The sequence below is a fragment of the Lagenorhynchus albirostris genome, chromosome 5, assembly GCF_949774975.1.
Source record: "Lagenorhynchus albirostris chromosome 5, mLagAlb1.1, whole genome shotgun sequence".
In the NCBI taxonomy this organism is placed as follows: Eukaryota; Metazoa; Chordata; class Mammalia; order Artiodactyla; family Delphinidae; genus Lagenorhynchus; species Lagenorhynchus albirostris.
The window spans coordinates 2,050,574-2,073,208 of record NC_083099.1 but is presented as its reverse complement, the minus strand read 5'-3'; the positions used below and the strand labels follow the sequence as shown (position 1 = coordinate 2,073,208).

The following is a 22,635-nucleotide window of genomic DNA, read 5'->3' as shown; positions in this document are numbered from 1 at the left end:
TTGTACAGCAGTAATTAACACATCGCAACTCAACTATACTTCAATAAATTTTAAAAAGTATTTGCTTGAACTATAAAATCAAAACACAATTTATTGTGTTGTAGAGAAAAAAATACCAAAGCATATATATCTATAGTTATCTATTATCAAATTATAATACATTTACTCTCCAGGAAAGCTTAACTATAGTTAGAAAAATAACTGGCTCTAACATCAGTTTTAGTATCTCAACTTGAACATTCCTACCAAAGTATCTGTATTCATGAAACATGTAATACAACAGCAGCCCACACACAGGACTAGAATTCTATAGGATTACAACCCTGTGTTACAACCCTGCAACTCGGTAGAAGGGAACACTGAGTGTACAAGTCAATCTTGCCTGTGTTACTAATCCACTGCATTGTTTAGACAGGCCCTTCTCCGGGCTTGAGCTTCCTCAGGGAAAAGTGAGGAGTCTGGATTAAATGATCTCTAACAACCCCCCCTACCCCCAAATTCATGACACCGTGTTCTCTAGCCCTCCCTTAATCCGAGGCACTTCTTTTCCTTCTAAAGTGATCAAAACATCAGATGTAACTTCTTGTTCATCTTGAGAATGTGATTTCCAGCAAAGGACCTACTTTAAAAAAACAACACTGCAACAGAAAGCAGACGGTCTGTAAAGCTGCTCAGGACGCCGAGGTATAAAGCCTGTTAGATGGTGAGCAATGACAGCAGGGGCTCACCGACCAGCCGGTGGTTCTGCAGCCTGGTGCAGGTGTCCCCTGAGCGCTGTGCACTCACCCCGGGGTCACCACAGACTGAGGGCTCTTACAATAAGATCCAAGGGTCACTTGGAGGGTTGTTTCTGATCCAGTAAGTCTGAGGTGGGGACTGAGAATTTAAATTTCTAGCAGTCTGTAGGTGATACTGATGCCACTGGTTCACAGATAAAGAACACTTTTGAAACCACTGCCCTAAGCATTTGTATTTTAGATTTGTATCTTGTAAAGGTTTTAAGAGAGGCTTATTATTAATTTTTTTTTTTTTTTTTTTCCCTGGTACGCGGGCCTCTCACTGTTGCGGCCTCTCCCGTTGCAGAGCACAGGCTCCGGACGCGCAGGCTCAGCGGCCATGGCTCACGGGCATAGCCGCTCCGCGGCATGTGGGATCTTCCCGGACCGGGACACGAACCCGTGTCCCCTGCATCGGCAGGCGGACTCTCAACCACTGCGCCACCAGGGAAGCCCTATTATTAATTTTTACAAAATATAAATGGTCTAGTTTTGGTATCATATATTTGGATTCTGAAATTTGTTTTGATCGAGATAAATGAAAAACCCTGCAAATTAATTACAATTTTTCAGCTGGAAAGAAAATAAAAAAAGATCTCCGATGACTGCTTTATAAAGGGCAGCTAATATGACTGCCAGTTTATTCACGGGGTTTGTACTATCACAGCCCGTCTCTGCCTCAGTTACTTTTGCCTTACTGGTTTACTCACTATGCCGTACACATTACTGAGAATTGCTTTGTCTCATACCTTTTGTACTATTGCCAAACTTGTCTGTATCATAAAATATCTATTAACGTGTGTCAGGTACCCTGAGGTTGAAACTCTCAAGGAACACACTTAAGAAAAGTGTGCAACTGCTTTTCTCTTCAGTAGTTCAACTCTAAAAATACAGGACATTTGAACTTTCTGCTTAAAGCCACAGTAAAAATTAGAATGTTTCCTTTTCATAGATAAAGTACATTCAGTTTATCTCTACTGCCATCTTTAACAAGACTGCTTGTCAAGCTCCAGTTTTTCTCATGAAGAGTATTGTTCCACTTATCATCCAAATACTTACCATGACAAAACCAGACACTTCGAGACAGGCAGGAGACAAGGCTGTCCAACTTCACATATTTGGCCACTCTACGATGCTATGATTAACTTAACAGTTTCAGAATTCCAGAAAATTTTCTAATATTCGAGACGTATTAATAAATTTAGACGCACAAGCTACCTTTAAGTGTAACTTTTTAGCAAGAAGGTGATCCTCAGCAGAGTTGGACTACAATTAAAAAGAAAACATAAGACCTTTGTTTCAGAATTCCAGTACATATTTCACAACGCATGTAAACATGCTAGTGAGTTGCACAGGGTGAGAATGTCTGAGAACGTACTTTTCTGGCCGGGAGAGCTGAGAACTCGCTCTGCAGAACGTGACAAAAAGCATTTAGGGAGTGGGGCCATGGTCGTCTTCGTCACCACATCCCTTGCGGTGCACACAAACACTTCATAAATGTTCACTAAGTGTAACTGGAGAGGTTACATGGAACACACACACACACACACACACACTCTTGATACAGTGTATACACACTGAATAATCCCAGTTACATAGTTTCAAAGTCAAGAATAAACATTTTATTCAATGAGGTAGATAAAAATACTCAAAAGTAAACTCAAAAGTAAAGCATTTTCAGAAGTGTCCACATATTATGGATCTATAATGTATCTTTGAACTTATGCAGTGTTAACTGTTTTCATAATTCTTGTCTATTCAAGTGGTTTTCAATGTTTAGCATACTTATGATTTTTATTTAGCCAAAGTAATCACTAAAAAGATATAACGCAAAATAATTCATTTTATTTCTTAAATGCATACGTATTTACAGTCATAAAAATTTTCATGCTCTGTAACTTATGAAATACTACACTTTCACGTTTATTAAAAATTAAAAAATCTTAGGAAATCTATTTTAATTACTTACGGAGAAATTAATGCCAGAATGATCAGAAACTGTCAAGTTACTATTATTAGCTTAAGATGTCATCATAATCACGAATAGCATTTAATCACGAATACCTTCATTTTACTTTTAAAACCATACTTACGACTTTTAGGTTAAAATCTCATAGTGGGGCAGTAAGACTTCACTCCAAATCAGAGTCACATATGGAAGGAAGCTTTTAATTCAAGGTTTCATTAGGGTCCACAGTAAAAAGATACATTTTCATGAGGGTTAACACGATGGATAGCCAACAAGGAAATATGCTAGCAGGGGGTAGAACACTGCCATCTAAGCATGCACGGAACCAACAGACTACTTTAGAACATGCTATGTCCTTGATTATTGCCAGCTTTTCTATAATGTTCAGGTTCTCAAAGGTCACTGAATTTTATAATTATCTCCAAACAATTTTCTTCAGGGTCATTTAAGCTTTGTCTAAACAGCTGGGTGTGTTGCCAAGCAACAACACCATCTCCTCTGCTTAATTCTGCTTCCAAAATAACTTCAGTGGCACCAGAAAAATCATGATAGGAGCGAAGAATTTTATCTGTTGGAGAAAAAAAAAATTAACACTTTGCTTTTGGTAAGAACATAAAGAGGTAGTTTCGGAATGCATTTGACATACCTGCCTTATAGGTAAAAATCAACCCTTAAAAAATAAATACAAATTATTCTTTATGGAGGAAATGTGTCCTCTGAAAAAAGAAATGATGTTTTCTCCTTCCATCTGTGTTTCACAATGAAAAACATCAGCCCTACTATTAATAATGAGGTTAAACTACAGGTTTTAACTTAAATTTTTTTTTTTTTTTTTTTTTTACTGCAACAGTATGAATAACTCTAGGCTAAGGAAAACTCTTAACTACATCTCAGATAAGCACAATCACCCTTCAGAGTGCTGAACACACACTTCACGATTACTTCTCCCGTCAAATGCTTACCGCCCGCCAGCTCTACTTGTGCTGCATCAGATCTCAATTTCCACTGTACTGTTCCTGTCTCAAAGGTCTGGCTACTTGTCCTAATGGAAATGTTATCTACGTTGAGGCCAACTGACCCACATTCAAACTTCCAGGAAACGTAAGCATAAGACGATCCTTCCTTTCGGGTTAAATACACCTATAAAGTAGGTGGGAGAAAAGGAACTGTCAGAGATAATCAGTGTAGAAAAACACATATAGTCAAAGTCTTATTGCCACAGGAACTATGCACAAATGGTTATTTAAAACATAACTTTTCCCCACTGAAAAGATTTTTACTGCTAACAATTTTTCATTTCATTAGCAATCTTTGCGATAGCGTCTTTTGCTATGGATGTAAGGTATTATCTGAATACAGGTGCCTCAATAAGTAGAGCCCTAAGGCTGCATGCTAACCAAAATTTTGGTAAATCATATTCTCTTTTAAATTACCAACTCCAGCTATTTATTTTTTTTTATTAATTTTTTACATTTATTTGTTTATTTTTGGCTGCGTTGGGTCTTTGTTGCTGCACGTGGGTTTTCTGTGGCTGCGTCCAGTGGGGGCTACTCTGTTGCGGTGTGCGGGCTTCTCGTCGCGGTGGCTTCTCGTTGCGGAACACGGGCTTCAGTAGTTGCAGCACGTGGGCTCAGTAGCTGTGGCTCGCAGGCTCTAAAGCACAGGCTCAGTAGTTGTGGCTCACGGGCCTAGTTGCTCCGCGGCATGTGGGATCTTCCTGGACCAGGGCTCGAACCCGTGTCCCCTGCATTGGCAGGCGGATTCTTAACCACTTCACCACCAGGGAAGTCCCCAGTCCAGCTATTTAAAATGAACTTTATGATGAGTCCTGCTGAAAATGAAGAGTCTTTTTAAATGCAATTATTCCTTAATGTATCTTCTTTTCTAAGCCTGGGTTTTCAGATAAGCTTTCCTAGAATGAGATGGGCCATATCCTCTAAATCAAGCAAATACCTCAGTCAGTGCTAAGCAATGGGAAAGGTTTACAAGGCTAAAAGTCCATGCTCCCCGCAAGCCTCTCTAAACAGGATGCTGCCCAGGCCTTCACCGTCAGTGCTGTGACCACCGTCAATGTCCTCCCTAAGACGTCCAGACCGACCGCTGCCTCCAGTCCAGCTCCCTTCACAGTTTCATCCACACTCTTCAAATGTGCTGATGTGAAAACTGAACGTCCACAGCCCTGGCCCACTCACCCAGGCTTGAACCCCTGAGAACCTGACTCTTTAGTCATTTATCCCCAATGTCCAAACTCCCACAATAATCCATGCATTTCTTTGAAATAAGTCTTGAAAAAAAAAAAAACAACGAAAAACCCTTTCCCTTTGGTCTTACTGCACTTAACAACGGTCATGACGTTACACTCATCTTTCTGCAACTGCCTAATTAATGTTTTTAACATCCCACTGCCTCCTATGGTTTGCTGGTCTAGAACGTACAGCAAGTACCTGCCTCTTGCATGACATCCAAACTCACAGTTTTCATGGTCCTCCACAAGTGCATCCCGCCTTGAACTGCCAATACTCCGTGACCCAGATATAACTGTTTTATTTCAGGTGTGCTTGTATTATCTAACTTAACCAAATCATAAATGCTCTGGGGGCAGAGGCTCTGGATTTATGGGGCTTAATAAACAGTATTTAAGTACTAGAAACTTGCGCGCGCACACACATACGTTCTTTCAGAAACAGCTAATCTACTTCTCAGGGGCAAGTAGCTGGCAGTACCGCAGGAAACACACCTGCCATGGAAACGTCCAATTCCTTCCTATTCTAGCCCTCAGCCATCAAGTAAAACGTCAGTCGCTGCCAGCATGCCGTTGATATGCTATTCTGCTCGGCAACCTCTACCTAGTTTTCCTCCAGGTTAAATATGCCGGCTAATTTGAGTTTTTAGCATCGGTGAGCTGGAGACAATGAAACCGTTTAACGGTCACTCTCCAGGGAAGATGACTGAAAACTCCTTAGAGCAGAAACACGTGCAGCGCCTGCTGCTGTCCTGCACAACCATCGCAGCTGTCTGCGCGGCCGCCTGCCCCACTCGGGTCCCGGCTCCCTCACTCTGGCGCCTCGGGGGCGTGTGTGCCTCCCGCTCGCTCCCCCGAGGGCTGTGTGCATGGAGAGCCTGGGCTCAGGGCTGCGGCAAGGCTGCCAGGGATCTGTTAGTCTCACCAGCACTAAACTCCTGGGCACCCAGGGATTGTCCATAATGTAATTACTCCTCCAGAGGAGAGGCCGGTAAAGGGGGCTACCTGGGAAAGAAGAGCCAGACAGAGGGGTCACTGGAAGAAAGGTGGTGGGAAGAAACTGAAAGACAGGGGGCAAATATATTTATGTCTCAAAACCTGTCTTCTGTGTCTTGTGTGTTTTCAGAGCTCAGTGGCTTCAAATGCCCCCCTAAAAGTGTGGGCATATAAAATACGATAGGCTGAAGTCAAGCTAACTTCAAAGTTCTAGTTTACTCCCAAGAACTGCCTTAATTATATCACGTGAGTCTGGGCCAAAATTTTTTTCTTCTTCTTCTTTCTCAAAGCTTCTAATTTTGAGATATGACAGAAAAGTCTTACAGGTACACATGGAAAAGCAATACCTGATCACAGTAGAAAGTGAAGACAATCTAATTAGAACTGTTTTTAACTGTCACAGAAGGCTTATAATGGCTGTTGAACATGTCTGAAAATTGCTTTTTCTAAGACTTACATTTTTCAGTCCTGAAGGCATCAGTTTTTACAACTCTGAAACGTTAAAGGATAGGGTGAAATTCATCATTGGATTCTTAGATGCTTAAATAAACCTTTAAGCATACTGTGAGAAAATAGAAGTTCTCTTAGGCTAAAGAAACAGCGTATGGAGATAAAGTAGACCCTATTTATATTGAAAATTCATGTCATCTTTTGGACGCAACATATTCTGTCTGTAGCACTTTAACCAACTTATTTAACTCAGCATTTTTAGAGACTGTAGGATGTTACTATGGTAACTGAGTACACTATGTATACTCAGTTCCATAGTATACCATGTATATACTCAGTTTGGCACTTTGAAATGTACCAAAACATCAGGATTTACATAAACCTCCAACTGTGGTCCTGTCTAGGTGTAAAACCAACAGAACCGGTAATTATAATTTATTTAGGAGAAAAAAATACTTTATAACCTCTCAAACAGGCAACTGTTTGCTCTAAAGGGGAAAAAAAGCATTTCTGTAACTGTTGATCGTTCCGAACTTCTTGATTTACCTTCAACAAATGTTCTGCCTGTTGGCTTTTTAAATTTGTACGTGATCCACCCTGGCCCCTCTCTGGCATCTGTAGACAACGAAAGCACATCACACACAACCTGTGGGGAGGAATGAGACCAGTGCATCTGTGGCTTCAGATCTAAGTTATACTGCTTGCCATGCACCGTGCTGAAACTGGTCCTGCGGGTTGTGGCTGCGACCACTACTCTCAAGACTGTGAACAATCTGCACATCAGCTTCTTTCCGTATTTCACATTCTTGGGAAGATCTGCACTTAAAAGATTTTCTCATCACATGAGAAACATGCCAGGCTGGTTAGCCGGCTGTTATGGTTTCCTGGAGGTTCAGTTTGCACTGCACTGTTTGAAGCTGCTCTTCAGTACACACTTAAAATTCTCATTCTGCCGCGGCTGCTGAGATGAACTCTGAGTTCACGGTGCAGTCAGTCATTCCTACAGATATCCAGCAGAGCAGCTGTATTTCAAGAAACCCTAATCGAATGCTAGTAAGCGGCTCTGGCTCATGAATCTTATTTTTGGTTATTCCAATTTTTCAACTGAGGTCCAACGTGAACACTGTCAGTTCCCACTGTATTTACATCTTTCCAGACTATGCTTCCTACTTATTCCATCTGTAGCCTCTGGATGGCCAGTGTGATGGTGGCCCTCCTTTGCCTGAACTCCTGCAAGGTTTCCTATTGCATAAGTGCAAGGTCATCAAAGTCCCTGGGGCCTGACAACCGTTCACCCCTCCGGCCTTATTCCCCGCTGCTCTCCCCGCGTTCCCGACTGCTTCCTCTTCTCTGAAGATGCGGGTGTTTCCCGCTTCTGTGCGTGTGCACACTGTTTCTCATGCCCCTCTCTGAGAAACTCTCCTCTGCCGCCCCCTCGGATATCATTTCTTCTGCAAGGCTCTGGCGTGAGGTGCAGCGGCTCTTCCTTGTGTGTCACGCACGGGCCCATGTCCTTCCAGCGCCCACCTTGCTGACCGAAACAGCTGGTCCACGTGTCTTCTTCCTACACAGGCCTAGCTCACCTTGGGTGCGCCTCGTAACTCACCACTAGGCCCTAAGTGCTGAGCACAGAGTATGACAGGGTGCACGGCTGCCGAATGGCTGAGGGGGTCAATTCCTGACACCACGCCGTGCGCCCTAAAGGGCTAACGTGACTCTAGTGGCACTGAGAATGACAAAACTGCTCAAAACTGCAAAGTACTGAGGAACATCCACGGGGCACAGTCTGAATGAACAGAGCTCCTGCGGTGCTCGACGTGGCCCTCGGGTGCCGCAGAATTTACGCCGTACACACTCAAGCGCTCGTTCTCACATCCACCCGTCTTTATTATTAAACATGTGCTACGTATCAGGCACTATGCTAGACATGTGAATACTGAGAGCACAGAAGTGAGTAGGAAAAGACAAGGTCTCTGCCCGGGCAATGTTTACAGTCCGGTAGGAGAGAGACAATCTGTTCTCACACACGTGCATAGAATAAACTTCAGGAAGGGGAGGGGCATGATGCCACGAGTCAATACGGGGTAAAAGGAACCAGCCGGCCGGGACTGGACGGAATGAGGCTTACACAGGTCCTAAGGGTAAGAATAAGTTAGTCTCACAGAAAGGAAAGAAACGAGGTTCCGCGGGGAGGGGGGCAAGGCAGGGCAGCGCATGCAGAGAGCCAGGGGGCAGCCTGGTGGTGCAAGGCGAGGGCCAGACTCAGGAGACCGGAGCTGCTTCTCACCCTGAGAGCACTCAGTAACGAACGGGGTTCTGACAATGTTCTCCATGCTGTAGCCAGAAAAACATCTTTGAAGGGACCAGGGCAATGCAGGGAGACTAGTCAGGAAGCCACTAACATCACTTTTATCAGGGTGTTACTACTTGCCTCCTAAAAAGGAGACTCTTGATTGAGCTTTTTATGTTCCCTTCAAATCCAGACACCACTGAACAGTGTCTTTGCTAAGGAGTAAAATTCAGAGTCTCTGTGCTCCCGGGAGGCTGCCACTGTGAGAGCGTAAGGTTCTGTTCTCATCACCCACAGACGGGCTGCACGGGACCTGCCGTGACTCCAGCGTGGCGATTACTGAGTGGAATGCGCCTCTAGAGTTTTAGCCGAGTTAGAGAATCCCTAGCAGGGGGCGCCCTCGAACAGAATGACGAGAGATTGATTTAGGCGAAAAATTCATGTTTTAAATGGCGACATATGACTTTGGAGTGATTAGTCTCTACAAGCGCAGTTACAATTCCAGCATTCTTCTTAATTTACTAATTAAGTATTTTAACCGGGAATGGATTCATTTAGCTTTTTGAAAAATGGCGCCCCTCGTAAAAGCACACGAAGGCACAAACTTTGCTTCAGTAGGCTCTTGTTTCATACTTAATGGCCCTCACACCTCACTTGCCTTACGTAAAGCCTTCTCACACAACACCCCGGCTCCGGCCACGACCGTCTACTCAGAGGTCTGGAAGCGAGCCCTGCCCTGCACGCTCCGGCCCTGCCTCGCGAGCACCTACTCCGCTCTCCGCGCGCAGCCCCAGCGGCGCCCGCGCTGTGGCGCTCTGCCAGCCTCCCGCAGTCCCCATGGCAACGCGCTGGCGTCCTTGTTACAGCGCCCTGCGTCGTGGCTGCTCACGCTTCCTGGACTGTGAGGGCCGGCACCGGTGGCACCTTCACCTGCGCGTCCTCGCGGTGAGAGCTGTGCCGGTTACAGCAGGCGCTCGGTGCGCGTGTGCCGATGAGCGAACGCGGGAGCAGGACGCGAGCATGCCACACACTAGCCCTGCTCCTCGGCACAGTGCTGTCTTCTCCACCAGGCCGGTGGTCAGGGCGCGAGGCATGCCTTGTCTCCAGTTCAGCACACGCTAGTCCTTGGGTAAACGCCATGTCTGTCCTCTCCTGCTTTCTGTTCAGAGCAATTCTTCAGGTAAGGATGGTTTTCCAGAAGAAGCTCATCCTCTCTCATCAGCGAGAAGAGTCAATTACAGATACACATATCTTGAAGTTTTAAATTTTATCTTGTATTACATTTTATGCCCTTCCTTAACTAAGGGAGAGAATTCCTCCATCTACAATCTCAATGAGCCTTCAAATCATTCTTGGCTTAATACAAAAAGATGGTCAAAATAAGCAGCAACGTAAGTTTAGAACAAAAACCTATGGGGGGTGGTGGTGGTGGTGGAAGAAAGCAGGGACCTGATCTTTGGATGTCCTCTGTACTCTGATTAATGGCTGGTACAGTGATAAGCATGTAGTAGATGCTCATGAACACCAGCAGCTGTTCATCTGTGACTCACCTGCTAAATCTACTCACTATGTCTTACAAGTGAACAGCTTCTCACTCTTCAGGGGGCAAGTTAAAGCTGCCTATAAGCTCATTCACTCCAGTGAAACCCATCGATAATACGGTCAGACCTGCTGAGGTCGTGTGAGCTGCTCTGAGCTTGTTTTTGGTGTGTGCCTAAGGGGGAGGGCGGTCTAAAAGCAAAGCCTCTTATTCCAGACAACAAGTGACAACAATGTACAAGTTGGTATAATGAACTACTACAGTCACACCATCCATTTCTCCCTTTATCTTTAGGAAACAGAGAAGAAATAACCAATATCGCCGCTCAATCATCGACATTCTTATGAAACAGAAGCGTGTTAGATGGTTAGCTCTTGGGACTTTGGACTAAATGGGTTACAGTCCCTAAGAGCCTGCCCGTAGCAGGCAATCAGTACACATCTATGAAGGAAGTGGATAACAGTATACTCTACATATTCATGCAAAAACTAGTCACATGAGTTGGTCATACACTTGATTATTTTTCCCCATGAAAGAATTAAATTCGGCCTCTGATGAAAATGGATACTTTCTTGATATAAACACAGAGATTTCGAATGGACATTTCATTAAACAGAGAGCAGGATCTTCTTTTACAACTTTAAGCATTACTAAAAGTAATTTTGATATCCATTTTCACATTATGCACAGCTGAAAAATGAAGCCAATCTATATTTGTTTAAACAACGACTGAAGTTTTAAACAGCTTCATGCATTACGTTACCATGTTCCAGTCTGTTTCAACTTTTCTGAATATGGATTCCATTCTCCACACACCATTCTCCCATCCAGAAATGGTTTGGTTATTACTTGAAATGCGGACATAATGATTTTTTACTATATTATAGCAAAGGTGGAGCTGTTTAGAAATCTTCTCGTTTTCAGAGGGGATGAACAGGGTTTCTTTACTCTTAAAAAGAAAGCAGAATTAGCTTTTCAACATAATAGAAAACAGATACATAGAGAGGTACTGCTATGGATAGTGGTTAAGAGATTCCTTCAACTTGAAAATGAAAAACTGGTGCCATTGGAAAATCTGGAAAATATTTTACAGATTAAATATGAACAGGATGATGCTGACGTAGCACCAAACATTACTAGACAGAAAAGAAATATAAACTGTAGCTGACTTACACTTTTCGGATTTTGTGTCAACATGACTTCATTTCCACCACCATGTCTTAATTGGATGCTGCAATCCTCTCCTACAGCTGATTTCCCAGCTTTCAACTCTTCACCTCTCCACACAGTCATCAACGTAATTGTTAAAAATGTAAATTGGGACACATCACTTTCTTTTTTTTTTTGGCTGCACCACGTGGCATGGGGGACCTTAGTTCCCCAACCAGGAATTGAACCCACGGCCCCTGCAGTGGAAGTGCGGAGTCTCAACCACTGGACCCCCCAGGGAAGTCCCTCACCTTCCTGCTTAACTGGCTCCACTGACCTCTCACTGCACAGGAACGCCACACCTCTACCAGGGCTACCAGGGCCCACGTGGCTTGTCCTGTGCTCCTTCTCCAACCAGGTCCCACGGCACCCTTCTCTGCGGTCTCTTCACCCGCACCGTGTTACTTCTTCTTTAGTTCCTCACAAAGGCCCAGCTGCTTCCTGCCATGGGGCCGTGACACATGCTGTTCCCTCCGTCTGGAATGCTGTTCCTTCTACTCTCCAGCTACGTGATTCTTTCTCACCCTTCAGGCCTCAGCCTAAAGCCGTTTCACCAGGGTCCTTTCTTGATGCCCGAAGAGAGGACAGTGCCTGGGAGGTATAGCTGGAAACAATCTTCCGCACATGTGAAATTGCTACAAAAACTCCTGTTTCACCTTAAAATTCCAGGCAAATTTTGCATTCTATTACAAAATAAATGTTTATTTTAATGTAAAACAGGCGCCTGAAATCACCGGTTGAATCTCAGGTTTGAGGAAGAGGATGTATTTGTCCCACGCCTGTCTGTGGCACCGACACAACATCTCCTCCCGCTCAGATGTGAGCATAGCAGCGTGTGGTGTGCGGGGCTGGGCTGCCCTGTGCACTGCAGGCTGCTCGGCAGCATCCCTGGCCCCTCACCCACCAGATGCCAGTGGTACTGCCCCTCACAGCTGGAACCCCCAAAATGTCCCTGGACATTACAGATGGCTCCTGGAAGGCAGTCATCCACTGTTGAGAACCACTGCTCTAGTCTGTATCAACCTCTTGCTTCTAACTAATCAATTTACTAATCAATCAAGATAGTAGGTGATGCTTTCCTGTTAAACATTGGGAACTAGGTAGTACACAATGTAAAAACTTCAAATGTACAAGGATCAATAAGTAGAATATAAAACATCTTAGAGATGGAAAGAGAAAAATATTTATAAATGTATAAACAAGATAATTCCCTAGCAGAACCTGGATATGGTTAAAAAAAAAGGGCAGTTTATTATTTTTAGGAGGTGATTTTCTAACTATGAATTAGTACACTACACTTTAAAACGAGCACGTAACAATACTTCTCAATTCTTCTCTTCTCTATCAAAGATATTTCAGAGTGCTGACATAACCCAGGTGGAATTAAAATATTAAAGTAGCATTGTCTACCATTTTACCAAGGATAACTAATTACCAAAGGGAAAAGAAAAATATACGTTACTGAATATATCATATTTCATAATTTCTTTAAAATATAAGATTAAGACAAAACTTCTCTTTATGAAAATATCACCAATGTTTCCTTCTTTTTCCAACCGATTTCAAGATACAGTTCCCTAATTTTTTAGGACTGACTTTTAAAACAAACATCTATTTGTAAAGAGGAAAATGATTTTTTAAATCCACGGCCCTAATATGGTCTCCAATAATTGAGAAATTTAAAAAATGTTCATCAGGGAAAACAATCCGGGCATAGGACCCAATTCATATTTTTAAAGTTTAATCAATGTATATGCCATGCAAGAGGAAGCGCACTCATCCACAAAAAGAAAAAGAAGCGAAGACCTAAATACCCCCATTTTAAACTGAACACAGCTGTGAATTACATTAGCTCTTTTCAATTGGCTTCATTTAGATTTAGACTTGTAACTTGCACTGCATCAGCAGTGATCTGAATTATTTGTTGAAATTAGATCTTGTAATTCTATAGCTGAACCAACACTTCTAACTGCCAGCTAAAGATGATGGGATAAATTTAAGAGTAAACAAAGTTTACTAGAGATAATTCTCCCCTTCGGGACATATTCCTTTATTAGAGAAATGAGGTGTAACTGGCAAATTTAGAAAAAGTAGATATAAAACTTTGTGTGGAGCTGTTTGATACTTCTACCGTGATGGATTATTTTCCTTTCAAGCATTTTTCATTGCTTATCTTCTTAGACGTTTATATTAAATACTTTCTAGTGAGTCAACTTTAAGCTCCCTAAGAGCAAAGGACAGTCTATTGTACTTAATGTCCATTACAGAGCACACTGCTTTAATGCTAGTCCCTAACTCTAGAAATTACATTTCCATTGTTCATTATTTAATTTTGGGAGACTAGTCAAGTGATAATATCTTCAAATAAGTTTGACTATGTAATAGTACTCAGAGCAACAACACTTTCTAGCCCAAACCAGATGCAGGCAAGTATGTAATAAGAAATACACACTTTCATCTGCTGAATTACCCAGGTTCTATTATTTTTCCCACTTTATAAAGTTTTCCTAGCACTGAACGGGACTTCACAAAAGAGGATATCCAAAAGTTTAAAGAATGGGACTTCCCTGGTGGCCCAGTGGTTAAGAATCCACCTTCCAACGCAGGGGACGTGGATTTGGTCCCTGGTCGGGGAACTAAGATCCCACATGCCGCGGGGCAACTAAGCCCGTGCGCCGCGCTACTGAGCCTGCGCACTTCAACGAGAGCCTGCGCGCTCCGAACTACAGGAGCCCACGCGCCGCAACTAGAGAGAAAACCCACGCGCCACAACTAGAGAAGCCCACGCGCTGCAACGAAGAGCCCGTGCACCGCAACAGTAAGATCCCACATGCGGCAACCGAAGACCTGACACAGCCAGAAATAAAAATAAATAAATAAACGAAAGTTTAAAGAACAGACATTCAACTTCATCATTCAGCACCAAAGTGCAAATTTAAAATCGGAAAAAAAAAATAGATATATATGTACGTATAACTGAATCAATCACTTTGCTGTATACCTGAAACACAACATTGTAAGTCAATTATATTTCAATAAAAAATAAATAAATTAAAAAAAACCCTATGTTTTCCAGGAAAAAAAAGTAATTTCTTACTAAAAAAATATTAATATACATTATAAATAATAATATACAATATACAATAAATATATACAATGATATACAATATTGCGTTAATTTTAACTGTACAGCAAAGTGGTTCAGTTATTTCTATATATATATTTTTCAGGTTATTTTCCATTACAGGTATTACAAGATACTGGATATAGTTTTCTGTGCTATACAGTGAACCCTTGTTGTTTATCTCTTTTATACATGGTAGTGTGCATCTCTTAATCCCATACTCCTAATTTATAACCCATTCCTCTCCCCTTTGGGCAACCATAAGTCTGTTTTCTATGTCTGTGGAGTCTGCTTCTGTTTTGTAAATAGATTCATTTGTATTATGTTTTAGATTCCACATACAAGTGATATCATGTAATATTTGTCTTTGTCGACTTACTTCACTTAGTATGATAATCTCTAGGTCCATCCATGTTGCTGCAAATGGCATTACTTCATTCTTTCTTATGGCTGAATAGTATTCCATTGTATGTATGTACCACATCTTCTTTATACATTCATCTGTTGATGGACATTTAGGTTGTTTCCATGTCTTGGCTATTGTAAATAGCACAGCAGCACAATTTTAAGCCAAAATCGAGAAACAACCCGAATACCCAATAGTGATGTGGATAAATTATACTATGTTCACACAGTGGAATATTATACCACAATGAGAAAATAAATGTACTATAAACAAGCAGCAACAAGTGTGAATCTCACTAAATAATGTTGAGACAGAAATCGTCCACAAAAGAGTACATCCTGTATGATTCCATTTACATAAAGCACAATAACAGGCAAAACTAGTCCATGATATTAGAAACCAGGAAAAAGGTCACTCTTAGGGGTGAAGGGCAGTGGCTGGAAGGGAACTCAGGTCGTTCAGACACCTGCTTGTCTGACTTCTTATTCTGGTTAGTGGTCACATGAGGAACCACAATTCGTGAAAATCTGTTAAGCTGTACACTTACAATTAATGCGTTTTTATGTACTTTAGTCATAACTGCCCTAGAAATTTACGTAAGGTAACAACAGAAAAATCCCATTTTAATTGCTTTGCTAACTCTTGTATGTAATTATACTACATCAATCTATTATTGGTTCTCTTCAAATGTTTACATTTTTTAATTACCCTGCAAAGTTCATTGAAAGGTCGTGGCCAACCGTGTTTTTCTGTAGGTAAAGGGCACAGGACAGGAAGTGGTAAAGTGAGAAGGTTATCAGGCTGTAATGAAGTAAATACCTCTGGATCCGTTTCACCTCGGGCTACTCTCCACGCCAAGGACCCAGATATCCTTCCTCCAAGTTCTCCAGGCTTAGGGCTTTTGGGAGATATAAATTCAACAAGCTCCACAATGATCCTCTGGAGAAGTTCTTTTCTTCTGTTTTCTGACAAAGATATCTGCCTCTGTAATGCACGTTTAAAAAACCATCATTAACGATTAGGGGAATGCAGAGGTCCATCTCTAAGTATGAATATAATTAAGACATTTGTATTTTAACAGGGTCTTGGAAAGAAGTAACCAACTTTGTTTTCATACATGTAATTTTGGAAAATAGAAAGGACACTGTGGAAACAAAATACTTTTACAAATTTTATGTTAAGAAATCACTGAACACCCATATCCAACTTCCCATGCCCTTTACTGGCTTACGTTTAAACAACTGTCCTGCTGAGAAAGGCGAGGACAGCAGGGAACAACACACACACACACACACACACACACACACACACACACACACACACACACACACACACACACACACACACACACACACACACACACACACACACCAGCTGTCTGAATGCAACACAAAACTACAAAGGTATACACACACACACACACACACACACACCAGCTGTCTGAATGCAACACAAAACTACAAAGGTATACACACACACACACACACACACACACACACACACACACACACACACACACACACCAGCTGTCTGAATGCAACACAAAACTACAAAGGTATACACACACACACACACACACACAACAGCTGTCTGAATGCAACACAAAACTACAAAGGTATCCCGACCTGAAGAAGCTAAGATCCCAAGGGAAGAAACAAACTGAGGTGAACTGAACTGCACCTCTTCTCCCTTCCAGGCATTTGCCAATCATCAAATGGCCCAAGGAGCCAAGCTCAAAACAGGTGAACGTGCTGAAACACTGAATCTCAACCACTGTAAGGTGATCTGCCCTATTCTAATTGCAAAATAATATGCATATATATATATATATTAAAAAAATTTTTCAGTACTACCAAAGGGGTATAAAATCAAAGCTGAAACTTCCCTCTTGGACCCCCCAGTCCTCTTCCCAGAAATACTCATTGTTAACAACTTCCCGTGCCTTGTTCCAGAAATTTCCCTACGTGGACAAGTGTATGGGTAATTATATTCAAGACACAATTACTTTGAAAAATAAGGCAACATATTTTTTATGTCAACTAGTATATATATAGAAATTTTGTTTCACTGAACTTTGAGATGTGACAATTTAAGCCAAAAAAAACCCCACCTCACAATACTTAAAACAAGTTCTCAAAAATTTTAATTTAAATATTTTTCATTGTAAAATAATGCTACTACTTGAAGAACTTCACTGGGTTAAAAATTGGCTATTCTTGATTATATAATATTTCAAATGTCCTCTGAAAAATGCCAAATGCCCATCACATACCTGCTTATTAAGTGTATTAATAGTTTCTCGAAGTAACTCTTCTTTAATTTCAGTTCTTCTGGAGATCACCTCTTCATGTTTACAAGAATATCGCCAAGTGACGTCAACCACCTCGAATTACAGGACAGAAACATTTAATAAGATTACAACCATCAACATTAATTGGCTAAATACCTAGAATGCATGTAATTCTTAAATAGAATTTTTTAAATGCTGTCCTTTGTTTAACATTTTAAAACCTGTGGAAAAAAAAATCGAAGAGAATATGCTTTTTATTCATTTTCTAACCAGTACACTTCCAAGAAAGACTGTGATTAGGAGAAAAAAGTTTCAGAACATTTAGCTGTTTATAACTTACCTACAAAGCCGATTTCACAAAATTCAACAAATAAACACACTCCATTTTTATTGTACTGAATATATAAATTATATATAAATATATTATAGAACTGATTTTTGACAAAGGTACAAGGCCAATTCAGTGGAAAGGGATAACTTTTTCAACAAACGGTGCTAGAACAATTCATTATCCATATGCAAAATGATGAATTTCAATTCACACCTTGGACTATCTACAAAAATTAGCCCAAAATGGATCACAGACACAAGTGTAAAACTAAAAGTATAAAACTTCTAAAAGAAAATGTAGGAGAAAATCCTTGTGGCTCGGGCTAGGCAAACATCTCTTAGACATAACATCAAAAAGCAAGATCCACAAAAGAACAAATTGATAAACTGGACTTCATCAATTTCTTCTCTTCAAAAGTCACTGAGAGAATAAAAAGACAAGCCAGATAGGGAGAAAATCCTTGCAAAGCACATACCTGAAAAAGGACTTGTATTCAGAATGTATGAAGAACTCTCACAACTCAAGAATAAGAAAATGAACAACCCAATTAAAAAAAGAAAGGGCAAAGAAGAGAAATGGATGACAAACAATCCCATAAAAAAGATGCTCAGTGTTGGTCCTCAGGGAAATGCAAATGAAACCACAATGCGACACCACCGCACGTCTCCTAAAAAGGGCTAAAATGAAAAAGTCAGACCATACTGTTAGCAAGAATATGGAGAAACTGGGAATTCGCACATATTGCTGATGAGAATGCAACACAGCATCATCACTTTGGAAACAGTTGAGCCAGTTTTTTAAAAAGTTAAACAATCACCTACCATACGATTCGGTCATTCCACTAGCAGGCATTTACCAAAGAGAAAAGAAAGCATATGCCCATATAAAGACTTGTGCAGCTGTATTTGAAATAGTAAAAAACTGCAAAGTACCCAAATGTCCATCAACAGGCAAATGGATAAACAAACCATGGTACATTCATACGATGGAATACTGCTCAGCAATAAAAAGAATAAATTATTGATACTTGCAAACACATGGAGGAACCTCAAAATAATTATGATGAGTAAAATAAACCCCCCCCCCCGTCAAAAAGAGTATATATGATTCGTTTACATACAACTCTGGAAATGCACATTAGTGTACAGTCTCAGAGAGTAGATTTGTGGTTGCCTGGAGAGGGGCAAGAAGGAGCGAGAACGAACACAAGGAAACTCCCGGGATAATGGATGTGTTCACCACCTTGACTGCAAAGGTCATCTCTCGGGCATATACAAATGACAACACTTATTAAATTGTACACTTTAAACAAGTGCTGCTTATTTTATGTCAATTATACCTTCAAAGGCTGTCAAAAAAGAAAAAAAAATTTTATTCTTAGAACACATTTTTTCTCGTCCGTCCTACCTCATCTTTAGAAAATGCGATGATGTAGGACAGCTTCTTGCCCCAGCCGATCTCATAGAGGAGGGGCTTGTCACAGACGTCTTCACACGCGTCACAGTGCAGCCACCGCTGCTGAGAAGGGGAGTACACTTCTGTCCAGACGTGGTCTACGCAAGTGACAGACAAAGACGCGACAGAAAGAGAAAAACAAAAGCTAAGTTTATAAAACCAAGACTTCCAGTAACTATATACAAACGCCTAAGATGAGAACCACGTGATAATATGCAAGATTCTAAATTTTAATTAACAAGTGAGCATTTTGTGGCACACAAGACTCTAGAACACCTGCTTTAATTTCTCTTTCTCTCTCTTTTTTTTTAATAGGGGCAATTCTTGATGACTTTTTTTTTTTTAACTTTTTATTTTTATTTTCTGGCCGTGCCCTGTGGCATTTGAGATCCTAGCTCCCCAACCAGGGACCGAACCCGTGCCCCCTGCAGTGGAAGCATGGAGTCTTAACCACTGGACCGCCAAGGAAGTCCCTATCTCTCTCTTTGAAATCCTTGCAATTGTTTTGGAAAATCTCCTTTAATACAGTCAGTTTTAGGCTTAATTAAAAATAATGTGAGCTATAACTCTGAAAAGGGCAAACACATTGAACAACAGCACGTAAACCATAGGACTAATGCACACAGTTTGCTTATGTGAAGGAGTTAATTCCACTTTGGAACTGTAGGCCAGCAGAGGTCTAACAGAGGATGTCTGGTTACTGATGGTCTCTATCTGACTGTTAAGAGAACAATAACTATTAAGTGAAGGTTTCATTTTATCCTAAGAAAATAACAGAAACACAAGTAAAAAGATCTAAGGAGAAAAACTTTTTAACATGTGACACAAGTTATAACTAAATAAGGACAATATAAATCTCACATTATTATTATATTTTATTGTATATTAAGATTACTAAATCTTTTACACTAATCTCTACAAAAATGAAGATTTCTACAGAACATTATTACACACGTTCTTATCCATAGAGAAACAGCACTACTAAAATGTCATGATAAATTGTTAATAAAAAATGTTTATAGTGTAAAGTACCAGGCAAAATGCTAGGGGTACTAAAAACAATCCTGTGATCCCCATTAAAAAAAAAAAACAAAAACCCACGAGGCTGGGATTACTGCTATTTACAGAAGGCAAATGGAAACACAGACTGACAAGGCGGGACTGTACACCCCATCCTGAAGTCAGCAAGACCACCCTGGCCTCTGCCCACACGGCGTCCACACCTGTGTAATCCCAGACGTAGCGGGCTTCAAAGCCCAGGGCTCTGCAGCACAGTGTGAAACAATTGGCCCACTCCCCGCACCGTCCACATCTTGTTTCCAGAAGTTTCTCGGGATTATTATACCTGGTTTAAAATAACAACAACAAAAAGCTTCGATTCATTATAGAAATCAAGCATTCTGAAGAATTTACATTACCTCCGTGCTAAACAGTAATATTTCTTAACTTTATATTCTTAAATAACAATTAAAGAGCCTAGATTATGTGAGGCATTGTGCTAGAATCCTGGGTGGAAAATGATTCAACAGTGGTACAGCCTTCAAGGAGCTTACAGTCCTGAGAGAGGAAAGGAGAGAACACAAATCATTTAAATACACGGCAGACTGTGATACCTACCCTACAACAGGTCAGAATTAGTGTCATGTGGGAGGGGTCGGGGAGGAGGGCTTGATCCTTGAAGGACAGGCAGGATCTGGACAGGCAGATTCTCTAGGAAATCTGCATTAAGCATTAGTGTTACTCTAACAAGTGGTATAATTAGCTCATTGTACTTCAAAGGTAAACAACTTTAACAAATAACTCAAGAAAGATTTTAAAGCTTAGTTGAACTCAGTTTTACTTAAAATACTATTCTTCTTTCTAACAACCATTTGGATTGAAATTTTATTCTGCTGAATTACTTAAAGGTGTTTGCTAATTTGCAAGTTGTGTTTTGAAATGTGTTGGCAACATTCTTTAAAAAAGTTACTCCAGTTATAAAATTATCATAAAGCTGAAGCACATCAAAATTTGCATATTGTGTTGAGAAGGATTCTGAGCTAATAAAGCTCCTCAGGAAAAGTGAGCAGCGATGTCAGCTGTGAATGAACCGTATCTGCAATGACAAGCTATCTGTCTTCAATCAAGTAGATGCTCTTGCTTGAGCTAAGTTAAATGAATTTATGGTTTAGGTAAGGTAGTTACTGGAAGAAGCTGCGTATTAACCTGAAGAAGTAACGGCAGCAGGATCAGAGCATCCTACGCCTCCATCTTCTAAACACACTCGTGCCAACTTGAAAGGCTGCTTGGTCTCTGATTAATAGTGTTCATCCTCCCAGCCCTACCCAGAGAACAGCTAACAGTAAGACAAGCACACGGTTAGGAGGGAAAAGGACAATGCTCGGTACAGACACCTTTGTAAGCCTCTGTCTCCCCGCACTATCAGTCTACACCCAACTGCTTAGACCTTATGAAGACAGGATTTAATCACAGACATCTTTTATCTTCACATCTTTGCAAAGTACCTGTGCACACATATGCTGAATGAAAAAATAACCTGCGCTTATTTTAGATAATTATTGGACAGTGGATTCTGTTTATCTTAGACTCTGTATATCACAGGACTGATTCCTCATTAGGACGGAACTGAGTCCCTAAGCCCCCAAAATCAGGTATTTCAAAAACTTGATATCTTTTCTTGCCTGATGATACAACCAAACTTTACAAGTACTGTCAATTAAGAACATCTGATAAGAGACTTATAAAGTAAAGGATGGAAAAAGTGAACAGAAAAGTTCCAGTTCCCTTAGTTTAAATTTAGAGATATGAGGGTAGGTTAGGTTGGTAGCAGAGGCCCCTAATTAAACTTCTGTCATTCAAGATAAAATATGATGAGGGGACTTCCCTGGCGGTCCAGTGGTTAGGACTCGGCGCTTCCACTGCAGGGGGCGCGGGTTCAATCCCTGGTCGGGGAACTAAGATCCCGTGTACCACACAGAACAACCAAAAAAAAAAAAAAAAAAAAAAGATGGTCCTATACTATACTTTCACCTTCCATATTTCCATCTGATGATTTTGAGTACAGCAGTGTATTTACTATCACAATGATCACTATTATTCTAGTGTTTCAGCGTTATTTTATGTGTTATCAGTATTATTATTAAAGTTATCAGAAAGTTAAAACTTATGTATTAAAAGAATAAAAATACAAGATTTACAGCATTAAGCTGCTAGGACTACACTCAATTTATATTCAAGAGTCAACAAACATTTCCTATATAAAGCCGGACAGTAGATGTTTTAGACTGTGCAGACCATATGGTCTCTGTTGCCAGTATTCAACTCTTGACATTGTAATGTGAAAACAGTTACAGACCATAAGCTATTGAAGCAGCATGGATGTGTCCCAATAAAACTTTATTTGCAAAAATAGGATGTGGGCTGGATTGAGCCAGTCAGCCATAGCTTGCTGACCCCTGTCCTAGAGGACTATACTTCTAATAACTAAAACGAAGATTACAAGTTGATTTAATAAAATTCTCTTCTAACCATCCCAATAAGAGATTATTCTGACTTCA

At 40.9% G+C, this 22,635-nt stretch overlaps 1 protein-coding gene across 3 annotated transcripts in view; it reads right to left on the bottom strand.

Annotated features, from left to right (window-relative positions):
• Positions 1 to 2,375: 2,375 nt before the first annotated feature.
• The window catches only part of NGLY1 (N-glycanase 1), a 63,111-nt gene continuing 42,851 nt past the window's right edge, over positions 2,376 to 22,635 (bottom strand). For 2 of the 3 annotated variants that reach the window (XM_060149502.1, XM_060149503.1), the window contains exons 6-12: positions 20,302 to 20,423; positions 19,031 to 19,176; positions 17,275 to 17,385; positions 15,822 to 15,986; positions 11,027 to 11,212; positions 3,708 to 3,885; positions 2,376 to 3,313 (exon numbers count right to left, since the gene is read on the bottom strand). In XM_060149502.1, the coding sequence (XP_060005485.1) occupies positions 3,138 to 3,313; positions 3,708 to 3,885; positions 11,027 to 11,212; positions 15,822 to 15,986; positions 17,275 to 17,385; positions 19,031 to 19,176; positions 20,302 to 20,423 (1,084 nt within the window). In that variant the 3' untranslated portion in view covers positions 2,376 to 3,137. The remainder of the gene's footprint in view (positions 3,314 to 3,707; positions 3,886 to 11,026; positions 11,213 to 15,821; positions 15,987 to 17,274; positions 17,386 to 19,030; positions 19,177 to 20,301; positions 20,424 to 22,635) is intronic. The other variant, XM_060149504.1, reaches the window with a different exon arrangement.